At 37.3% G+C, this 22,750-nt stretch overlaps 3 protein-coding genes across 3 annotated transcripts; all 3 read left to right on the forward strand.

The window, feature by feature from the left end:
- The first annotated feature begins 1,675 nt into the window (after positions 1–1,675).
- Positions 1,676–11,475, forward strand: LOC141613229 (calcium-transporting ATPase 9, plasma membrane-type). Its single transcript, XM_074431972.1, has 33 exons — positions 1,676–2,367; positions 3,072–3,188; positions 3,287–3,326; positions 3,621–3,739; positions 3,824–3,955; positions 4,060–4,149; positions 4,477–4,546; positions 4,643–4,713; positions 4,815–4,898; positions 4,983–5,060; positions 5,364–5,435; positions 5,550–5,633; positions 5,720–5,802; positions 5,891–5,999; positions 6,071–6,126; positions 6,247–6,289; positions 6,598–6,681; positions 6,790–6,927; positions 7,108–7,173; positions 7,270–7,368; positions 7,487–7,597; positions 7,932–8,102; positions 8,188–8,247; positions 8,754–8,918; positions 9,037–9,153; positions 9,397–9,495; positions 9,634–9,771; positions 9,851–9,951; positions 10,168–10,213; positions 10,312–10,446; positions 10,578–10,685; positions 10,930–11,021; positions 11,117–11,475. Exons 1-33 carry the CDS (start codon positions 2,149–2,151, stop codon positions 11,223–11,225), a joined length of 3,306 nt encoding a protein of 1,101 aa, XP_074288073.1. The 5' UTR covers positions 1,676–2,148; the 3' UTR covers positions 11,226–11,475.
- Positions 11,476–12,111: 636 nt separating this feature from the next.
- Positions 12,112–18,215, forward strand: LOC141613235 (coatomer subunit beta-1-like). The gene is made up of 5 exons (XM_074431978.1): positions 12,112–12,269; positions 13,307–15,379; positions 16,095–16,604; positions 17,506–17,591; positions 17,719–18,215. The coding sequence occupies exons 2-5, from the start codon at positions 13,331–13,333 to the stop codon at positions 17,921–17,923; spliced, it is 2,850 nt and encodes a 949-aa protein (XP_074288079.1). The 5' UTR covers positions 12,112–12,269; positions 13,307–13,330; the 3' UTR covers positions 17,924–18,215.
- Positions 18,216–19,325: 1,110 nt separating this feature from the next.
- LOC141614608 (exocyst complex component EXO70A1-like) lies at positions 19,326–21,833 on the forward strand. The gene has a single exon (XM_074433371.1). It carries the CDS (start codon positions 19,692–19,694, stop codon positions 21,663–21,665), a length of 1,974 nt encoding a protein of 657 aa, XP_074289472.1. The 5' UTR covers positions 19,326–19,691; the 3' UTR covers positions 21,666–21,833.
- Positions 21,834–22,750: the final 917 nt, after the last annotated feature.

Raw genomic sequence — 22,750 nt, forward strand, 5'->3', positions numbered from 1 at the left:
CCCTCACACTCCACCCCATTAAAACACTTCCAAATGTAGACTACCTCTTATTCTTTCAACACTCAATTAAGCAATTAGACCGTTTCTTACTATGACACGATTCAATTATATAAAAAGACAATTCAAATAAAAGTACTTCATAATAAAATATAGTAAATAATTTCTTTAATTTTATAAAAATACCCATCTTTTCATACAAAATAATCTTATTGTATAACTTGTTTCTTTTATTGTATAACTTCTTTTCATGCAAAATGAGGCGGTCAGGTACAATATAGGGGAAAGAGAATCGAACTTGTAACTTATTATCACGATAATTCAGTTTTAATCACTATCCCAGAATCCCACTAAACTAGCTAATGATTTATTTTAGAGTAATTATAAATAACTACCTTTTAAGATTCTTTTTTTTTTTTTATATAATTACTTCCTTGTATAATTTTTTCTAAAATTACTTCCTTAAGGTACACTTTTATTAAAAATTGTTTTAAAATTCCAATTCAGGTGATTTATTCAGTATGTTTTTGAACTTATTCTACATTATTATAACTTTCAAAGTATAAATTGGCTAAGCTATAAATGGAATAAGTTCATAAACATACGGAATAAGTCATCTAATTTGTAGTTTTGAAATAATTTTTGATAAAAGCGTATCTTAAGGAAGTAATTTTAGAAAAAAATAATATAAGGGAGTTATTTTTAATTTACTCATTATTTTATTCTATCTTTATAATACGTGTTTTTATTGAAGATAAACAACTAAGGGGGTGTTTGGTTCGCGCGTGGGTATGAGTTTGGAATCAGGAATCATGCCTGGCTGGTATGGGTTTTGAACTTATTCCTCATACCATGTGTTTGTTTCAATTTCAGGTGGAATGGGATCGAACTTCATCAAAGTTAAAAAAAAAAATCTAAAATACAACATTGATAATAATTATTTTTGATACTAAAAAATCATGAAAATGAAGAGTTAATCAAATAAATGTAAAAAAAATTTCATTTAAAATGTTCCATTTAAGTTTTTTTCATGTTTTTTGGTTTTAATACTTGATACCCATGGGTATCAATCTCATACCCACCTCCCCTTGGGCTAGGTAGCACGGACACTTCTCTAAATCAGTCGTTCCGTGTCGGACACCTATAAAGCCGTGTCTAACTTTCTACTTTTATAAGGGCACGTGTCCGACGCGTGTCCATGGTATTTTGGCACGTGCCCAACGCGTGTTCTTGGTATTTGGACATCATTTGGGGTGAATGATGTTCTTTAGACAAGAAATGAGTCGCCGAAAGAGATTAATTAGAATACGGGTGTGGCTGGGAAATGCAGACGAGTTCAAATCAAGGCGAAGTTTTACTTTCACTTATTTAAATTTAATACTCCGTATCAAATATTTTTACAAAAATAAAATTGAACGTTTCAAACTAAATATATTTTATTAAATTTAAATAACGTGTCCCGTGTCCTAAATTTCATGGGATGCCGTGTCACGTGTCCGTGTCATGTCCATGTCCGTGTCCGTTTTGGTGCTACCTAGCCCTTGGGTATGAGAAACCAATACCTCATGGGTTTGAGGTATGAGTATGAAACCCCTATCTTTGCCAAACAAAAACTTGGTATGAGTTTGGCTCATTCCAAACGCATACCTCATACCTTTATGAGTTGAACCAAACACCCCTAATAGAGTTTTGAAGAAACAAGTTAACATTAAAATTTTGGTGCAACAATTTTCGTTCTACTTTCTATTTTCGGTAACAAATAAAGCACCAACTACATAAGTTAATTTCTCATAAATTTAAGTAGTTGGTATTTTCTCATTTTAATTTCTTCAAGAGTTATATCTCCTTTATTTTCTCTCAATCAACCATTTTTTTCACCCATTTTAATTTTTATCATATTCCAATAGTGATAAATCATACTTTTATCTAATTATTACTTACATTTTTTTTTTAAAAAAAAATTGTTTCTTTTTTATTTTATTTTTGTTTTTGTGGGGAATTTTGTTTGATAGCTCCTTAATAATTTTGTTTCCCCACAAAAACATATCCCATTAATCTTCTTAATTGTTTGTTTTAATGGACATTTATTATTTCATTTGAAAAAAACAATATTTAATTAGTTGATTAGAAATTTAATCAACAATTTAAGAAATGACGACGTCGGGTGGCCCGTTTAAGGATCAATTATCGTCGTCGTCGTCACCGCCACCGGAAAAAATGGACATGGAGGCAGGTACAAATGGGGTTAATGTTGATAATAATAATAATTATGAAAAGTATGATGATGATGATGATGAAGTGTATGAAGATGATCCTTTTGATATTGGTAACACTAAGAATGCACCGGTCGAATCTCTTAAACGTTGGAGGGTATGACGATTTTTATTATATTCTTATACTCCGTATTATATTCCCGTCACAATCATTTGTTTAACTTTTATATCAGTAGGGAAAAGTATATTATATATTTATATGTGTGTTCCACTTTTGGTGGTTTGTGTTTTTAATTTTCCAGTGTTTTTGTGAAATGTGAATGGATTGTGGTGTGCAAGGATATAAATTAATAGAATAAGTGGTGGCCGGTGGGTGTGGTAAATAAATTTGTTACTACTCCCGTCTCAATCATTTGTATTATAAGAACTCAGACGTAAGGGATTAAGCGGTTTTTTTTTTTATCAAAGTTAAACAAATGATTAAGACGAGGGAGCATAAAGATAAGTTTTGTGAAATTTTTTATAGAAATGATTTGTAAGCTTAGTGGAGGAAGTTTGAGAAAGATTGAAAACTTCCACACAAAAAATGTGTTGGGCATCAATGCATCATATGTGTCTCACTAGATTTGTTAGGATTTTAAAAATATGTGAGCGAAAATTTGAAAAGTGTGAATTCGTTTGAATAAGGGAGTAAGCAATTGATTCTAGCTTGGATTGTGAAACCATAGAATACTTGTGTTCATGTAAAATATTGTAGGAGGTGAAGGCATTGCAGCAAGCAGCTCTTTTAACAATTGTAGGAGTGTGAGGGTGTAAGAGGTGTTATAATTTCCAAGTGTCTGATATGTTCATCGATTGCAGCAAGCAGCGCTTGTGCTCAATGCTACCAGAAGATTTCGCTACACACTTGACTTAAAGAAGGATGAAGAGCGAGAAAGAAGGAGGAGGATGATAAGAGCTCATGCACAAGTTGTCAGAGTAAGTATTAGGATGAAGTGATGAACTAACTGCTTCATGATATTTTCACATTTGGGATCTGTATTGTCTGACTATTGTTTATTTTGGTGATTTGTTAGGCAGCAATGCTTTTCAAGTTGGCTGGGGAACGAGATATTGGTATTTTGTGTTTAATAGTACCTCCTTCATTCCTGATTGACTGTCCTCGATGATTCTGTGCAAAGATAATCTCACATGGCACTACGTAAATGAAGCATACAGTTGTCTAGAGGACAGTTAATGGAGTCACAAAGACAGTTTTGACGATGACAGGTTTAAACCTAGGTCATGAGTACCACCACTCAATGACTTTAACAGTCAAGCTAGTGGACATGTGCACAAGTATCACCGTCTTTTAGGGACAAGCATCAGACTTATGTTTGTTGACGATTTTTTATCATATTTTACTGACAGGAGTCCTGAGTCCTTCAATATCACTTCCAAGATCAACTGGTGACTTTGGAATTGGAGTTGAACAGCTTACGTCAATGACCAGGGATAATAATTCTACTGCTCTCGAGCAGTATGGGGGTGTAAGTAACTAAAACATCTCAGTTTCGGCATTTAGATATGGCCAATTGTTGTGTTTAGTAACATCAGAACATTGTGAATTTCAGGTTAAAGGACTGGAAGGCATGCTTAATACGAATTTAGAGACAGGAGTTCCTGGGGAGGAGAATGATACTGCAAAGCGAAGGGACACTTTTGGATCAAATACATACCCTACCAAGAAGGGAAAGCGCTTCCTGGTATTCAACTTGTTTATTTGTAGGAAGCGGATTCATATTCTCAGCTTCATGAGAAAGTCCAGTGATGATATATAATTCCTTTTTTTTTTCTCTCTGATTTGCAGGCTTTTCTTTGGGAATCTTGGCAAGATTTGACCCTGATCATCTTAATTATAGCTGCAGTTGTTTCTCTAGTATTAGGAATTAAAACTGAGGTGTGTTCAGTTTGTCTGGAATCTCTTGTCAAACATGTTTTTTGGTTACTGTTGCTTGATTGATGTCTAGCTGATAATCTCAGCTACATTGGTGGGATTTATGTCTTATTTATATAACCCTACACGTCATCTTACACTCGAACCAACCCGAAAGTTAGAATTGTACGTTGTAAATTGTAAGAGTAATGACAAAATTTACCACAAGTAAAGAGAAAATTGTTTAAGGAGAAGTTATGTTATTGACTAGAGTATACGTTAATATGGTACAATCAGACGAATCAGTGTGTTCAGCTAAGAAAATATATTCATTGTCATCGTCTTTTGCAGGGTTTAAAAGAAGGATGGTACGATGGAGGAAGCATTGTCTTTGCAGTACTGCTTGTCATAGTTGTTACAGGTCTGATTCCATCCAAACATAAGTACTTAGTTTCTTTGTTTTATATTCTTGTTAAGTCTGATTTTGATCCAAATTCATTTCTTTAACACTTAATAGCCACCAGTGATTATCGACAGTCCCTCCAGTTTCAGAATTTGAATGAAGAGAAAAGGAATATACAATTAGAGGTGCTTGATTTTTCATATAAAACATAATGTCTCAGATAAGTTTTTACGTGCTATTGGCTTTCATCTTTACACATTGGAATGTTACATGATTATTAATGCAGGTGATACGAGGTGGTAGAAGAGAAAAGATCTCTATTTACGACATTGTCGTTGGGGATGTTGTTCCTCTTAAAATTGGGGATCAGGTACACTTAGCTAATGTTTCTTGTTCATTTCCTATAAATCTTGATGCCATGTTTGTATAAAGCTCTTACTTTGTGTGCGGTTAGGTCCCTGCAGACGGCCTCTTTGTATCTGGTCATGCCCTCGCCATTGATGAATCCAGTATGACTGGAGAAAGCAAGATTGTAAGCCTGTTCCTTACACCTATCTTCTATTTTCATTCCCCGACGCTTTATATTATCTTGTGTATACCCGCGTCTTACACTCGACTCTCGAACATTGCTACAACACTTAGACACTTCAATTAAGCCAAAAAAATTGAATTTTTTTTCATAAAATAGGAGGATAAGACACTTGCGCGCGTGCGCGCGCGCACACACACACACACACACACCAGTATCTGATACTTACTTCTAGCCACGTGTGACTGTGTGAGTAACATAGACCTCCAAAGTAATAATTTATTTGTACCCTTTCTCTTTCTACAGGTTCACAAGGATAAGAAATCACCCTTTCTTTTGGCCGGTTGTAAAGTTGCAGATGGCTTTGGAAATATGCTGGTAAGAACTCATTGTTTCATGCTCTTGAAATATCATACAAATGTGACGATTTTGTTTTTCTATGACCAACTTTGGAGTCATTTCTGTGCAGTGAACTAATACTGTGATTTTTAGGTCACAAGTGTCGGAATTAATACCGAGTGGGGATTGCTTATGGCTAGTATCTCTGAGGATACAGGTGAAGAAACCCCCCTGCAGGTTTCCTTCTCACCTTTTTACTGTATTATGTTTCTTTCAAACGTTAGATGCTTAAGTAATACATGAATTACCGTTTCTTGAAATAGGTCCGGTTGAATGGGGTGGCTACTTTCATAGGCATAGTCGGGCTCTCTGTTGCTGTTGCCGTGCTTGCTGTTCTGTTGGTCCGGTAAGTGACATCAACAGGAGTCTCTTATTCAGGAACATGACTCTCTAATATGATATCTCATATTATGGATGATATTGATCCTTTGCAGATTTTTCACTGGCCACACAAAGAATGCGGAAGGTGTAGTTGAATTTGTCCGAGGACAAACAAGCATTAGTAAAGCAGTAGATGGAGTGATAGAAATTTTTACCATTGCTGTAAGTTTTAATCTGCCGATGACCTAATTTTTTTTGTTGCTCATTTTTTGACAAACTTCTGCAAATTTTAGGTCACTATTGTAGTTGTTGCAGTACCTGAAGGACTTCCATTGGCAGTCACATTAACGTAAGCCCTGCAGTACATGCACGCTTGTTTATTCCTTTTCCTTTTCCTTTCCCTTTTCATTTTCTTTTTATTTATTATCTCTGTTCCTCACAGTTTCAAGTTACGTTGATTTCTCATCAGGTTAGCTTACTCTATGCGCAAAATGATGGCAGATAAAGCCTTGGTATGTTAACACTCTTCTTTCTGCAGTTTCTGCAAGCTTTGAGAATGCTAACTGGTCTCAATTACTATAAACTGATTATATGGATGTTGAAAAGCAATCCTAAGTTTTGTGATACCATCAAAACTTATGATATAAACGCATTTCAAGGGAGTCGGTGTGTCTTATATGAGACGGTCTCACATGTGAGACGAACCCAAATCCCCTTATATATTCCTCATTTAATTATAAGGTTGAAGGGGAATAATTAATGGAGGCTAAACTAAAACAAAACTATCTTTTGTCTAAATGGCCTTATATTCTTACTGCAGGTACGCAGACTTTCAGCTTGTGAGACAATGGGATCGGCAACTACTATATGCAGCGACAAAACAGGAACACTAACGTTGAATCAGGTGAACATAATGTATTTTCTCACGAGTGCATCATTACACGATACCATCAATAAAAGTTGGCTATGGTTAAATAATTTTGAGCTGGCTTTAGCTATATTTGATGTGTAGATGACTGTGGTTGAGGCTTATGCTGGTAAAAAGAAGTTGAGTCCACCAAGTGAAGCTAGTCAGATGACAGGAGAGCAATCTACTCTTGTTATCGAAGGCATTGCAGTCAATACAACTGGTGGTGTTTTTGTCCCTAAGGTATATTCCTAACACTTTATGTTTAAGTCAATCACTCCATCCAAGCAATTTATTCCTTACTATGATCTCTAGTAGGCTGAGGCTTAAATTATTTATGTTAAGTTATTTTAAATGAGCTTCGAATGTCAATTACCATGTAGATTCTGGGTTTTGATCTCGTGCCTTGATTATCTTTCACAGAATGGTGGCAATGCAGAAATTTCAGGATCTCCAACCGAAAAGGCTATCTTGTCATGGGGAGTCGAGGTATATCTTCTCACTATGATTGCCAGATTTTCTGAATAATGTTCCTACATATATTTTCTCTCTTCTTTTCGTAAGTTAACCAAATTTGACCAGCAGCTAGGGATGAAGTTTGAGGCTGTGAGATCGGAAGCCATTACTCTTCACGTTTGCCCTTTCAATTCTGAGAAAAAGAGAGGTGGAGTTGCATTGCAACTGGTAATTTCCCTTAAATCTGTTACAATGACCTTCTAAATGGATTTTCTATGTTTTAACTTTGAAATGAACTACCTTTCTTATTACGAATGAAAATGTAAATATTACTGGACTACTGCAGGCCAACTCAGATGTTCATATTCACTGGAAGGGGGCAGCCGAAATGGTGCTTGCTTCATGTACACAATTTCTCGAGGTGGATGGTTCTGTGAAGTCCATTGATAGTGAGAAGGTAATCTTTTTTTATTTATCGGGTGTAAAGGGAGTCAAAATGGTAGTTTGATGGCGAAGGGTTTGAACCAAATCACGAGTACCACTCGGCACCCCCAATAGCTTTACCAGCTAAGCTATCAAACATCTAAAAGGTGATTACTGAGGAGGTCTAAGTGTCTAACAATCTCACTCATCTTAAGATTGTAACCTTTTGTAACCATCTTAGTCGAAATGCCCTTTACTTCAATGTAATGTAAAGGTTTATGGGTAATGGCCTACAGGGAATAAGGTATAGTATGCTGTGTAAATTACTAAATTATACTGGAATGCCAACATCATAAAGTTCTCTGCAGTCATATTTCAGAGGCGTTATTGATGACATGGCAGCTAAAAGCTTGAGATGTGTTGCATTCGCCTATAAACCGTATGACAGAAATGATGTTCCAAATACCAATGAGGAGGAGCTTGCACAGTGGATTCTACCAGAAGATAACCTGACTTTGCTTGCCATAGTAGGCATTAAGGTACTTACTATCTGGAATACTTAAGATGATGGCGTAAATGCGTAATGCTATTAAGGCATAAGCTAACGTAAATGGGCTTGCGTAGGATCCCTGCCGACCTGGTGTAGCTGAAGCTGTCAGACTTTGTGCCGCTGCTGGTGTCAAGGTATTATTCCTCAACATCCCTCTTCGCATCCGTGATTACTAAATTTAATCTAGTGATTATCCCTCTTTGCATAAATGTACTGTATTTGTGTCTTTAAATTTAAGCAATTAGTTTTAGATTTTGATTATACTGTACACAGTTTTACTTCAGAAGCAGTATCAATGCCTCTTAAGGCTTTCGTATATGGGAAGGCAACGGCGCCGGATTCACGCGACCTTATGCTTGAGTGGAAAACCTATGTTACTCAAACTCGGTTATTTTAATGACATATCCAAAGTTTTGGGGCTTAAAATGAAGTCTCCAGTCGTCATACTCACAGTCCAACTGCCAGACATGGGTATGCAACGTAAAATGTAGAGTCTGAGTAACATGTAAAGAAAACATAGAGGTATTTCATGGGCGAAGAATATGTTAATCACTACTACTACACGATAAAAGAAGAAGATAGTTTAGTGATTCCGTTTGCTTTACTCCACTACAAGATAACAATTAGGAGGCAATTACAGGTTCGCATGGTCACCGGAGATAATATTCAGACAGCAAAAGCAATAGCATTAGAATGTGGGATTCTTCCTCCAGGTGCTGATGCCACAGAACCCACTGTCATTGAAGGGAAAACTTTCCGTGGACTTTCTGAACAAGAAAGAGAGGAAGTTGCCAAGAAAATAACGGTAATTCGAAATAGTTAAATGTGAGAGGCATTGAGATTCAAGAGCCTCCATCAAGTAATCTTGTCACCGCTAATTTTATTTTACAAGCCTAAGTAACATCCGTGTTGGATTGCTACAGGTGATGGGAAGGTCATCTCCAAATGACAAACTCTTGCTTGTGCAAGCTTTACGCAAGGGCGGTGATGTTGTTGCTGTCACTGGTGATGGCACTAATGACGCTCCTGCACTACACGAGGTCTTTTCTTATTTCAATACTCGAATTAGACATACATCCACTTTTACTATAAAGGAGCCATAACTCCATAAGGACAACTTTGATGGTTGTGGCTTTAAACCTAAGTCATGAACACCACTCAGTAACATTACTAGCTACTTAGTTGACATATGCAATTAGACATACAAGTGTCTGGTAATTACTATCATATTTATGTTATTTAGTCCGTTTTTTGGTAATTTTTGTTATTACCTTGCACTTTAGGCAGACATTGGTCTTTCCATGGGAATTTCTGGAACTGAAGTTGCCAAAGAAAGCTCGGATATCATCATCTTGGATGATAATTTTGCTTCTGTTGTTAAGGTAGCTTATATGTTTCTTGCATATACTGAAATGTTCAAAACTTTTCTTTGTACTATATTTGCAGCATGGACTTACTGGTATCGTCAGAAATTATGCCTGTATGTTTCCACAATTTCCTGAATGCATGTCTCCTATCAGGTAGTGCGCTGGGGACGTTCTGTGTATGCAAATATTCAGAAATTTATACAGTTTCAGCTCACAGTTAATGTGGCGGCACTCGTTATTAATGTGGTTGCTGCAGTTTCATCTGGCAGTATTCCTCTTAATGCAGTGCAGGTTAATAATGATACTCTTCTGTTCATTCTTCCCCTGATGCTTTCTCGTTCCCTCCCTGATGGTATTTACTCTCTTTCAGCTTTTATGGGTAAATCTCATTATGGATACTCTTGGAGCTCTTGCTTTGGCTACGGAACCACCAACAAACCAGCTTATGCGCAGAGCTCCTGTTGGTCGAAGGTAGGTTTGAAAATTTGTCATAGGATGGCAATGGATCCTGGATCTGATACTGAAAGGAAAATAGGACTCATCCGAGATACTTAACTGCCTATTGCCATCTTTACTTAGCCTAGCATGGAATACTATAAGCCTTTGAGTTCCAGTTCTTTAGGAGTACTATATATATTTAAATGCTCAATAAATATGACTTTTGTTGGTGTCCGTTTCTATGTTCAGGGAACCTCTTGTCACTAATATCATGTGGAGAAATCTGTTAGTACAGGTTAGTTCCTCACTGTCATTTCTGAATACTTTTTGATGAAATATACAGATTTAAAACGTCGGAACAATGTTATATTGCTCTGCTGGTGTCCGTTGCAGGCTCTATATCAAGTTACCGTCCTCCTCGTCTTTAACTTTGCTGGCAGCAGTTTTGCTCTTTTGAGAGAAGGCAACTTGGAACACCAGAACAAGTTGAAGAATACCTTAATTTTCAATGCATTTGTTATTTGTCAAGTAAGTGTTCCATTTTGCTAAAAACTTCTTTACATAGAGAAAGAATAGTAGATTGAGACAGAGAATTCTATGTTGAAGTTTCTGTAAACATAAGCGAAAACTCTGAAACTCTTTTACCTTTTACACTGCAGATATTCAACGAGTTCAATGCTCGAAAACCAGAAGAAATGAATGTTTTCAAAGGTGTAACACAAAATAGCCTCTTCATGGGAATAATAGCAGTCACGGTTGTACTTCAGGTTGGTGGTCCTGCTGTTGTTCCCTGTTAAATCTAGACCGGCAAAACTGACTAGACCTGAAAAGACCAAAGTAGACGTCCGAATTGGACCTTAAAAGAACAGCCCAATCCTACTTGTAATCGGGTTGAACATTGTTGAACCTTATATTGACCTGGCCTGAAATTACTCAGACCTGTAATGACCAATTTGAAGTCACACCCGAGTTTCTTTCTGGTCCTAAGAAACAACCTTATTCCTTGAACAGATTGTCATTATTGAGTTCCTCGGGAAGTTCACATCAACGGTTAAACTGAACTGGCAGCTATGGCTTCTGTCGATTGGTGTCGGACTATTCAGGTTGGCTAAACTCAAATACAAGTATTAATTACAGTCATGCATCTGTGGATCCTGCAATTCTGAACTTCTAATGTTTTTATGCTTGCTCTCTACAGTTGGCCTCTCGCTCTCATAGGGAAGCTCATACCAGTTCCAAAAACACCCTTGTCCAAAATGCTCAAGAAGCCCTTCCTACGCTGTCGAAATTATCGTAATAATGCATAAAGTTTTGTAGACATCTTTGAAGACTGGAGAATCAAGTCATTCACTGCTCCATCAGTCAGAACTTTTCTAGCTAGCAACATTTGTATACATTTGTGTACTTGATTACTCATAATTAGTAACATCTCTTCAAGTGTAAATACAAATGTAGTCCTTGTGACTCTTTATTGTAAAACCTAACTAGTTAGATATCCTTTGTTTCAAGTTTTGACATGTTCGTCATTCTAGAGATGACGAAATGCTCTTTTTCCAATCTTTGTTTTCTCAAACCACTTCAATCTATTACTCGTATTATATTTTGCATAATTATAACCACTTTATTAAATATCGGTTTCAGTCTTGATCCAGGAATCACTGCTGATGCCACCTCATAATCTATAGCAACCTCGAGTCTAATACCAGGTCATAAACAAAGTTTCTTAAAAATCTCTTAGATTACGAGGATGAATATGAACTTAAGTAAGGACTTAAAACTAAATATTTTACGCACACATATAGAACAAGTCACAAATTGAATTACTTCTAGGCTCTAGTTAATAGTTATCGAACAAGTAAGAACATTAAGTATAACAAAATGGCCATTATTATTCTTTTGATAAGTTTTATTGATTAGGACTTTAGGAGAAAGCGGACATAAGTCCGAAGGATATAATATTAGCCATTGTCTTCACACACATATCAACCAAAACTCGAGTTGAATAATCCGGTGAACAATAGTGAGCCATACCATAAGCCGCCTCATTTCACTATGAACAAAAGACGATTATTATTAGTATTACAATACTATATGAACTTTTTCCAACTCTCATAATAATTTTGATTTTCTAAAACAAATTTTTGTAATTATTTTTGTAAAAACTTAAATAACACTTACAAACACGTGCAAAGCACATGCTTCCCCAAAACTCAATCACCTCACCGGCTCACACACATATATATTGGTCGCACAAACTTTAGATCTGTCATTTTTCCAGTAAAACTAAAATCCCTAAAATCGAAATTTACTTCAAAAATTCCCAATTTTCGATCATATCATATGCCCCATAGGTGCGTTTCTCTCTCCTTATTATCCTTCGTTTTGCTTCGTAGATCGTAATTTTCCGATTAATTTCGATTGTTATTATGCATTGAATTTTGATTGTGTACTTACGATTTAGTTGAGACTGTTAGATCTAGTAGAAATGTAGCTTCAATCGATCGTATTAGGGTTTCGTTTCGTGTTCTGTGATGATTTAGGTTGTTTTCGTTTGTGGAATTTGGATTTGATTGAGTGAAGTGATGATAATTTTTGGTGTGATTTGGTATAAATTGATTTTTAGATTAGTGAAAAAAAAGAGATTTTGATATAGTATAAATGTAGCTTCAATTGATCGGATTAGTATTTCTTTTTGTGTTTCTGGACGATTAGGTTATTTTGTTTGTTGAATTTGGATTTGATTGGATGAAGCGATGATAATTTTTGGTGTGAATTGACTGTTAGATTAGTGACTTTAGTGATAGTGATGATTATTTTCTAAATAGATTTGATCTATTAGAAATGTAGCTTCAATTGATGGTATTAGGATTTCGTTTCGCGTTTTTCCATGATTAGGTGTGGAACTTTGATTTGATCGAGGGAAGTGATGTTATTTTTGGTGTGATTCGGTATAAATTGATCATTAGGTTATTCACAAAACTGATCATGATTATGATTATTAAATAGATTTGATCTAGTAGAAATGTAGCTTCAATCGATCGTATTAGGATTTCATTTAGTGTTTTTAGATGATTAGGTAATTTTGTAAGTTTGATATGATTTGAGTGAAGTGATGATATTTTTGGTATCAATTGATTGTTAGATTAGTGAAATAAGTGATGGTGATTATTTTGAAATAAAAATGCAGTAACAAAATTGATCATAGTAGGGTTTCATTCCTGTTTTCCGATGATTAGGTTATTTTCTTATGTGGAATTGGATTTGATTAAGTTAAGTGATGATAACTAAGACACTGAGTGTGATTTGGTATGATTGGTTGTTAATTAGTGAAATGAGTGATAGTGATGATTATTATTGATTAGTGTACTTTATCGATTTATCGTAACAGATCTGACAGGAAATAATTAGAATCATGGAGAAAACATGTACATTGCTGGTGCATTTTGATAAGGGAACCCCGGCTTTAGCAAATGAGATCAAAGAGGCGTTGGAGGGGAATGATGTGCCGGCGAAAGTAGAGGCGTTGAGGAAGGCAATCATGCTTTTGTTGAATGGTGAGACAATACCTCAGCTGTTTATCACTATAATTCGTTACGTTTTGCCTTCCGAAGACCATACAATTCAAAAACTGTTGTTGTTTTACTTGGAAATAATTGACAAGACTGATTCTCGAGGGAAAATACTCCCTGAAATGATATTAATTTGTCAAAACCTAAGGAATAACTTGCAACATGCGAATGAGTATATCCGGGGTGTGACACTTAGGTTTTTGTGCCGATTGAATGAGGCAGAGATTGTTGAGCCATTGATCCCGTCTATCTTGAGTAATTTAGAGCATAGACACCCGTTTGTTAGGAGGAATGCGATACTTGCTGTCATGTCGATTTATAAGCTTCCCCAAGGTGAGCAGCTTTTGGGAGATGCACCTGAGACTATTGAGAAGGTGCTCTCCACGGAGCAAGATCCGTCAGCCAAGAGAAATGCTTTCCTCATGTTGTTTACATGTGCCCAAGACAGGGCTGTAAGTTACCTTTTCACTAACATCGATCGGATTTTGGATTGGGGTGAGCAGCTTCAGATGGTGGTTTTGGAGTTGATCAAAAAGGTTTGTAGGACCAATAAGCATGAGAAGGGAAAATATATTAAGATCATTATATCTTTGCTAACCGCTCCCTCGACAGCGGTCATTTATGAATGTGCCGGGACATTGGTTTCCTTGTCGTCTGCACCCACAGCTATTAGGGCAGCTGCCGATACTTATTGTAAGCTGTTGCAGTCGCAAAGTGACAACAACGTCAAGCTCATTGTACTTGATCGGCTCCAAGAGCTAAAAGCTTCACACAAAGAGATCATGGTCGACATGATTATGGATATCCTTCGCGCTCTTGCTAGTCCCAATCTTGATGTTAAAAGGAAGACCCTTGATATTGCTCTTGACTTGATTACTCCAAGGAATGTGGATGAAGTGGTTCTCATGTTTAAGAAGGAAGTTGTGAAGACTCAGAGTGCGGATCTAGAGAAGAATGGAGAATACAGGCAGATGCTTGTTCAGGCTATCCACACATGTGCAATGAAATTCCCCGAGGTAGCTAGCACAGTTGTGCATGTCCTAATGGATTTCCTTGGGGACACAAACGTTGCTTCTGCTATGGATGTTGTGGTCTTTGTTCGTGAAATCATTGAGACTAATCCCAAATTGCGGGTCTCTATCATAACAAGGCTCCTGGATACCTTTTATCAAATCCGTGCTGCGAGAGTTTGTTCTTGTGCTTTGTGGATTATCGGGGAGTACTGTCTTTCACTCTCTGAAGTCGAGAGTGGGATTGCAACTATCAAGCAATGCCTCGGAGATCTTCCATTTTTCACACCCAGTGAGGAAGGAGAAACCCAAGAGGCTCCCAAAGCTAACCAGCCAGCCAGTGCTGGGACCGTTTCTTCAAGGAGGCCTGTGGTCCTTGCTGATGGTACCTACGCCACCCAAAGTGCAGCCTTGGAAACTGCCATGTCGCCACCTACCCTTGTTCAGGGGTCATTGGCTTCTCAAGGAAATTTGCGATCTCTGCTGCTCTCGGGCGACTTCTTCCTCGGTGCTGTTGTTGCATGCTCTTTGTCAAAGCTTGTTCTAAGGTTGGAAGAAGTTCAACCATCCAAGGCTGAAGTGAACAAGGCAACAACGCATGCATTATTGTACATGGTATCCATGATTCAGTTGGGGCAGTCACCTATCCTTCCACAGCCTATTGACAATGACGCATATGATAGAATCATTCTTTGCATCAGACTTCTGTGCAACAGTGGGGATGCCACCAGAAAGATTTGGCTTCACTCGTGCAGAGAAAGCTTCGTTAACATGCTTGCAGACAAACAGTTCCGTGAAACTGAAGAGAGGAAAGCAAAGGCCCAGATCTCTCATGCTCAGCCTGATGATCTTATTGATTTCTATCACTTGAAGAGCAGGAAGGTTAGTGTTCATTTTAATGTAGTCAATTTGTTTCGTTTTGTGACTGCTTTATTGTGGCTGATGTGAAAATTTTCTTGCTGCTTAATATGAGTATGTAAATGGTTTACTATCAGCTTATGTGTGAGTTTGTGACTATATACGGCAATGTTTCGGTTTCCTTAAATTACTTCCATGTATTTTCCATTAATTATGTCCCTTTCTTGACATCCATGTATTTCCGTATTTCAGCAGGGTATTGATTATATATACAAGTTGGTATACATGGTCTCGGAGTGTTGGATACGGTTATTTTCCACGAACTTTTCAAAATTTTGGTCTAAAATGAATCGTCGAAGTCTCGTGTTGGGTCCCGACACTTCAAGTATCGGACATGCATACATGACCATAGTGAAGTGTCCGAGTAACGTAGTTGTCACGGCATGATTAATGATGCATTTTGGAGAAGGAAATCTGCTCTTTGAACTCTAGGGCAGTAGTTCGTTTCTTTTTTTTAGATGGAAGGCTGACACAGTTTATCACTTTAGTTTACCAAGAAATCAGAACAAAACCTTTTTCGACTGTGATTATTGCTTTGGTGCTTGTTCATTTTATTAGAGAATGGTTGTTCTTGCGTATGTTCTAGCCCTCTCTATAGTGTATGATAATAAATTATCGTATATTTTATTGTTCATTTAGTATGCTTTGCATTTTATTAAATTTGTCTCCTTTTTTTAAGGGCATGAGCCAACTGGAGTTGGAAGATGAGGTTCAAGATGATCTCAAACGTGCTACCGGAGAGTTTACCAAGGACAATGATGATGCAAATAGGCTCAATCGTATTCTTCAGCTCACAGGATTCAGTGATCCTGTTTATGCTGAAGCATATGTGACAGTCCATCATTATGACATTGTGCTTGATGTTACTGTCATCAATAGAACAAAGGAAACCCTGCAAAACTTGTGCTTGGAATTGGCAACCATGGGTGATCTAAAGCTTGTAGAGCGTCCCCAAAATTATACTTTGGCACCCGAGTCAAGCAAACAAATCAGAGCAAACATCAAGGTCTCATCTACTGAAACAGGTGTTATATTCGGAAACATCGTCTATGAGACTTCAAATGTGCTTGAACGCAATGTTGTTGTTCTCAATGATATTCACATTGACATAATGGACTACATTTCTCCCGCTACATGTGCTGATGTTGCATTCAGAACTATGTGGGCTGAGTTCGAATGGGAAAATAAGGTATGCATTGTTTTACTCTCTTGTACATAATTTCAGAGTTTTCTTCATTGTAAGTGGAGCCAAAGACTTAATTATACTTGGACTTCGGATTGTGATGGAATAAAGGCAAACTGGCTCACTTAAGTGGCTACTCTTCTTTCTATAGTGTAGTAGTAGTAGACTAGTAGTAATGTGTTGGAAATTTTGAAGCAGTTTCCATTATGGGTCGTCGGGATGCAACCTCTGTGAGTCTGTGTATTGTAGGTAAGGCTCACAAGGTTAGGTTGTGTACATTCGGCTTCCACATTGTGCCATTTGGGGGATGCCTTGAACCACTAGAGTTACGTTGTAACGTAGTTTTGGATTTTGTATGGATCGATATTCTATACAATGAGAAATAATCTACGGATGTCCATTAGTTACCTAACGACATCCCCTGTTACTTCAAGGAGTTTCTGTAACATTGCAAGTAAGGCTCACTAGGTAAGGTTGTGAACCTCACTACCGCGCCAATTGCCTGAGGCCTTGAGTCTCTAGAGTTATGCTGTAACATATGTTCTGAAAATTGCATTTTGGGTTGAGTCGAGTATGGGTTCACCAAAGCTCGCGTTGGCGCGGGTCTGGTCTACTTAATTAGATATTGGATCGATTTAGGTTGTGTAATATGGTTAGCTTTATTCGGTTGTTAAGTCAATATTTGCGTGGTTTAGGAATATGTGAATGTTAACTTTATAATCCAATGAGCTATTCCTACCATTGTCAACTTGATTTGGAATGAAATCTTCTTTGTACTTATGAAGTCAACTCTCGATCCTCGTTACTGTGAACCAAACCTCTTTTATGTACAATACTACAAATTCCACATACTTGAATCTTCGTATATCATGCATATTTTCCCCATATATAACTTTTTTTTTTCTAGGTTGCTGTCAATACCGTTATTCAAGACGAGAAGGAATTTCTGGACCACATCATTAAGTCAACAAACATGAAATGTCTCACTCCACCGTAAGTTCTTCTACGTGACATTTTTCTCTTTTTGGATCGACATGGCTGCTATCTCTTTACATAGCCACATAGGCCTAGGAATATATTCAACTGACAGCCGCCCATTTGATTCGTTGTTACTTGGTAGATCGGCACTGGAGGGCGAGTGTGGATTTCTCGCAGCAAACCTGTACGCTAAAAGTGTATTTGGTGAGGACGCGTTGGTGAATGTCAGCATTGAAAAGCAATCAGATGGCAAGCTCAGTGGGTATATCCGAATAAGGAGTAAAACACAAGGCATTGCCTTGAGTCTCGGAGACAAGATCACCCTTAAACAGAAAGGAGCTGCTTAACTTCTTGTTTTCTGTCCTTGCCAAATCCGAGTTTCCCTATTCATGCTTCAGAATTACTCGCTTTGTCATGTTGCAATCCCTGTATGCAGTGTTCGAAAGATTTTGAATCTCCTATAGTCAAATACGTATTCTTTGTTCAGCTTGATGAGAAGGTTAGTTTAAGTCGGATATTTTCATGTCTAAAATACTTGAGGTTTATGCCCTCTTTTTTTTCAGCTGTGATTGAGGATTGTACAAGTTGTATGACTAGCTTTCCATATTCTAATTTCAATATCGGCAAATTTAAATACCAGTTGTTTGACTCGCTAGGCTTCTCGTATACATACATTTGCTGCTGTCTTTCCGAGATCTCTTATGTCAAAATTTGAACTCAGTATCGCGTTTCTTGATTCTTGTTTAGTTTCCAGGTTCCCAGGTGCGGGAGTTTTTCGTGAATTATTAGCCAGTTTATTGTTTATGTTCTCGATAGTTTTAGCCCGTGGAATAAAACTGGTGAATTGATCAACACAAAAACTTTGGACAAACGGTCTTTCGAGAGACCTACTGTTTTACGGGATTTTTTTTTTCCAATCATTTGTTTGACAGCATAGACTAGGCTCCATTTTACATCAGCTTTCGGTCTTAATGAAGATAGGTCAGGAGCACATTGGAATGGCCTCATACTATGGGATCGTCCTACAGAAGAGTTGTTGGTCATTTAATGACTTCTCGACGGCTCACTAGGCAGTAGGCACAAGACTAACAAGCAAGCTCATGTAGTTTGCCAAGACTATGCAGTTAACTTTAACCTTTGTGTTTCTTTGTTAAATTCCAATTGCGGTTGTTCAAAGATTGGTAGACCACTTTTCTTCTGTGTTAGACACTTGGATAATAGAAGAAATCCCATAACTGCTGAACAGTATTTGAAACTTACCATATAAGTTAAGCTAACTTTCCTATTCCTTTGTCTATATTCCTAGATTAATTTTCACTTCCAAGATTTAATTTTTTATCCGAACCCGTGTCAGCATGCAATTGCGAGTGTTAACTAATAAACTATCAACACAATTTTTTTCCTGCTCTGACGAGAGTCATAAGAGCTAATTTGATGTTGACGAGATTTGAGCCCAGATCCTGAATCGCACTAGCTGACATGTAAGAGTAAGATGGTAATGTAGAAGAAGATATTAGGAAAATTAAGGAAACAATATTATTAAGCTAAATATTAAGCTTAGTTGTTTCCTATTTTCGGTCGACTATATACAACATTTACCATGTACCAAAATAAAATAAAATTATACATTTACCATAAAGTCAACTTTTAGTAGATTATTTGCACAAAACTAAGATTTTATGGAAGGACTTTAGTAAAAGTTGAATTTATGGAAATTTTATATTTTTATCTATTGTAATGGTATTAAATTTTATATGTAGGAGCAGTTTTCTGTTCAATGAAGAATGATTTCTTAATTCATAGATAGAATTGTTTATATAAAAGTTAGTTGAGGTTGATTTGAGAAACTTGTCCTGAAAGCAAGACCAGCAAGAATTGTTTAAATTGCTGGTAAATTCCCACTCTTTCTGACTGCTAATCTGGTGAAGTTTGGTGAATGCATTAGACACTGATTTCCCAACTCCCTTCTTCAAACACGTCGAAAACTATAGATTTCTAGGGCTCTCATTTGTTTTAACTGCACATACTTCTGACAGTTCTGAGTACTCTACTTACCAAAAAAACAAACATTTGGGTTTATGCATGATTTCTACATTGTGTTGATATCCTGTGGAGATGGCCGAGAGCGATGTTAGCAAGCTCTTAGCTGCTAGGCAGTGTCTAAGGAAAACCCTGGAGAAGTCGAAGTCTTTGGCTGTTGAAATAGATGAAACCGGGTCAAGATTGCAGAAGATAAATGAGAACATACCATTGGTTTCAGCTGAACTGAAATCAACTTACAGTAGGAAGGCTACTGCTTCAGCAGTTGCGCAGCATGCGGATCAGGCGTTTGGGCCTATGTCTGCAGTACTAAAAATCTACGATTCTGTACAGGGGATCGAGAGGTTACTTGGGTTGGGCCCTACGAAAGGTGACATTGTCGGGTACCTGTCTTTGATAAAGCAGCTTGAGGGGGGCCTGAAGTTTCTGAGTGACAACTGTGGGTTAGCGGTGCAGTGGATGGAAGATATAGTCAAGCTTCTAGATGAAGATGTCACGGCTAATAACAGGTATGTACTAAACCTGAAAAAATCATTAAGAATTCTCACGGAGCTAAAGTCTATGGAGGCTCGTGCTCTTGTTAGTGGCGGTGTTTTAAGTGATTCGTTCAACAAGCTAGAGATTGAGTTCAGGCGGATGGTCAAGGAACTTCCGGCGAACTCCCATGAACTTCAAATCATCGTCGAGAGATTAGAAACCAATAATAACCGGTTTGAAAACTGCAAAACCATTTATATTGATGTCAGGAGTTCGAGCTCAAGCTCGGCCTTAAACGCCCTTGATTTGAGCTACCTTGGGATTGAGATAAGTGAATCGGACTCTGTTCAAAAATTCGAAGAATATGTAGGTCAATGGGGTATTCATATGGAGTTTGCAATCAAACAAGTACTCCAAACCGAGTTTGAACTCTGCAAAAGCGTCTTTGAGAAGTTCGGGTCTAATGTGTCTCAAAGTTGCTTTGCTAATATTACGGAAAAATCAGGTTTTCTAGGACTTCTTAAGTTTGGATGCAGGATTACAGAGACGAAAAAAGACGCTATCAAGCTACTGAAGCTACTCGAAATATTTGAAATGCTTGACAAGCTAAGAGTCGACTTCAATGTACTCTTTGGCTCGAAGGAATGTTCCGAAATCCAAAATCTTACCAGAGATTTAATCAAGAAGGTAGTTTATAGTGCTTGTGAGATCTTCAAGGAGCTTTCACTTCAAGTAGAGCTTCAGAGGAGTACCATGGTCCCGTCTTCTTTCGATGCCAGCATCCCTCGGCTGGTCACTTTCGTCACTAGCTACTGCATCATGCTCCTCGATGACAATTACAGGCTTATCCTCTGTCAGATTCTCTCAATCCATCAAATTTGGACTCAGAACAAAACCCACAAAGGCGTTCTCCGAGAAGAGCTGCAAAAAATAGTCGAAACCATGGAGATAAACCTAGAGACATGGGCCAAGACCTTACAGGAAAGTTCATTTTCCTATTTTTTCTTGATGAACAATTACAGTTACCTGCATGAACTTTTTCAGCAATCAGTTATTGGCGATTTCATGGGCGAAAAGTGGCTAACCGTGTACGAGAAAAAAATGGAAATCTACACTGAAGAATACCTAAAACAAAGCTGGGGAAAACTAGCATCAATTCTAAGTGAGAAAGACTTAGTTTTATTCTCCCCTGGAAGAAGTGCCACCCAGGACTTAGTGAAGAAGAGGCTCCGGGAATTCAACGACAAATTCGAAGAAATGTACAAGGAGCATTTCGAGTGGATAGTTTCGGATCATGGATTGCGAGAAAGGGCATGTCAAGTTATAATTCAGGCAGTGGTTCCTACATACAGGTGGTATCTTCACAACTACAGATATTTGGCTGAAACCGGGTCGAGTCCAGGGAAATATGTCAAATATTCTGTAACAAGTTTGGAGGCAATGCTGAGCTCCTTGTTCCAACCTAAGATGACCAGGTTACGCCGTACTAACAGCTCTAGATCCAGCCAATTGATTGGTAAACTAAGGAACGCGGTTGCTAGTCAATTTCGGGTTGCTCCGATCACCACATAATGTACAAAGTTGTGTTGTTTTTCAGTACAATATGTTCAACTTGGTAAACATAGCTTTCCAAGTTACAATTGCCAAATTCTTGGCAGTGATCTATGTTATTAGTTTAATTGTTTACAAATGAAAGATTAGTGTTAAACATTGGTAGTAAATGGAATTTCATTTCAGCAATTTCCTCATGTCAAAAAATCCAGACTAATTTCAATCCAAAAATGTGGAGATAGCAACGGCTGTAGTTCAAAATAATAGACTCCTTTTTATTTTCAGCTATTTGTAATAATTTGACTAAAAATGAGTGTTTTGCAAAATTATATGCTTATAAAATATAAAGGATATAAATGAGTTTTCCAAAAAAAAAAAATTATTTATTCCACATAAGGTAAAATATTGAGTATAATCTAAAATTAGTTTTTGCGAGTAATTTTGAGTCCGTCTGAAAGGTCTTGGATCGGGTTTTAACAAAGTCAATTTAAGGTTTAACAACGTTTGCATCGTTTCTAACTTAGATCATGTCAAATGGAACGTTATTGTTGTACACCGTCTGTTGTTCCTAAATAACTTTATCTATAATAATAGATCCAAAAATTATCCGAAACAAAATGGCTCGTCTCGATCCGATATGACCCAAATTCGGTCAAACTAAAAATAACCTGGTAACTAACCTAACCCGTACCTAATCTGACCCGATTAATCCGTTTAGTGAGTCTAGCTTTTACCATCGACAAGAAAGGCAGGAAAAACACGAGGAGGGTTGATGTCTGTCGTTGTGTGCACCAAAAATAATATTTATAATACCTATTAAAACTAACAGAAGCTAGTGGTAACAGGGTCGAACCACAGAGAGGCGGGGGAGTTTCTATTGTTTAATATTCTAGTCTTAGGGTAACAATTTGAGGGGGTTTGGATTTTGTCTAAGTCTAAATGCAAATGAAATAAATAAGCAAATAAAAACAAGCAAATAATAAGATGATGTAAACAAATAATAGAAAGGAGCTAGGATGATCGGGTCACTATAGCTATGATGGCACATAAGTCTAGGTAAGCCTCGAAATACAGTCTTGGGTGATGGGTATGACAAGTCCTCTCGG

Source organism: Silene latifolia, chromosome 1 (genome assembly GCF_048544455.1).
Source record: "Silene latifolia isolate original U9 population chromosome 1, ASM4854445v1, whole genome shotgun sequence".
Lineage (NCBI taxonomy): Eukaryota > Viridiplantae > Streptophyta > Magnoliopsida > Caryophyllales > Caryophyllaceae > Silene > Silene latifolia.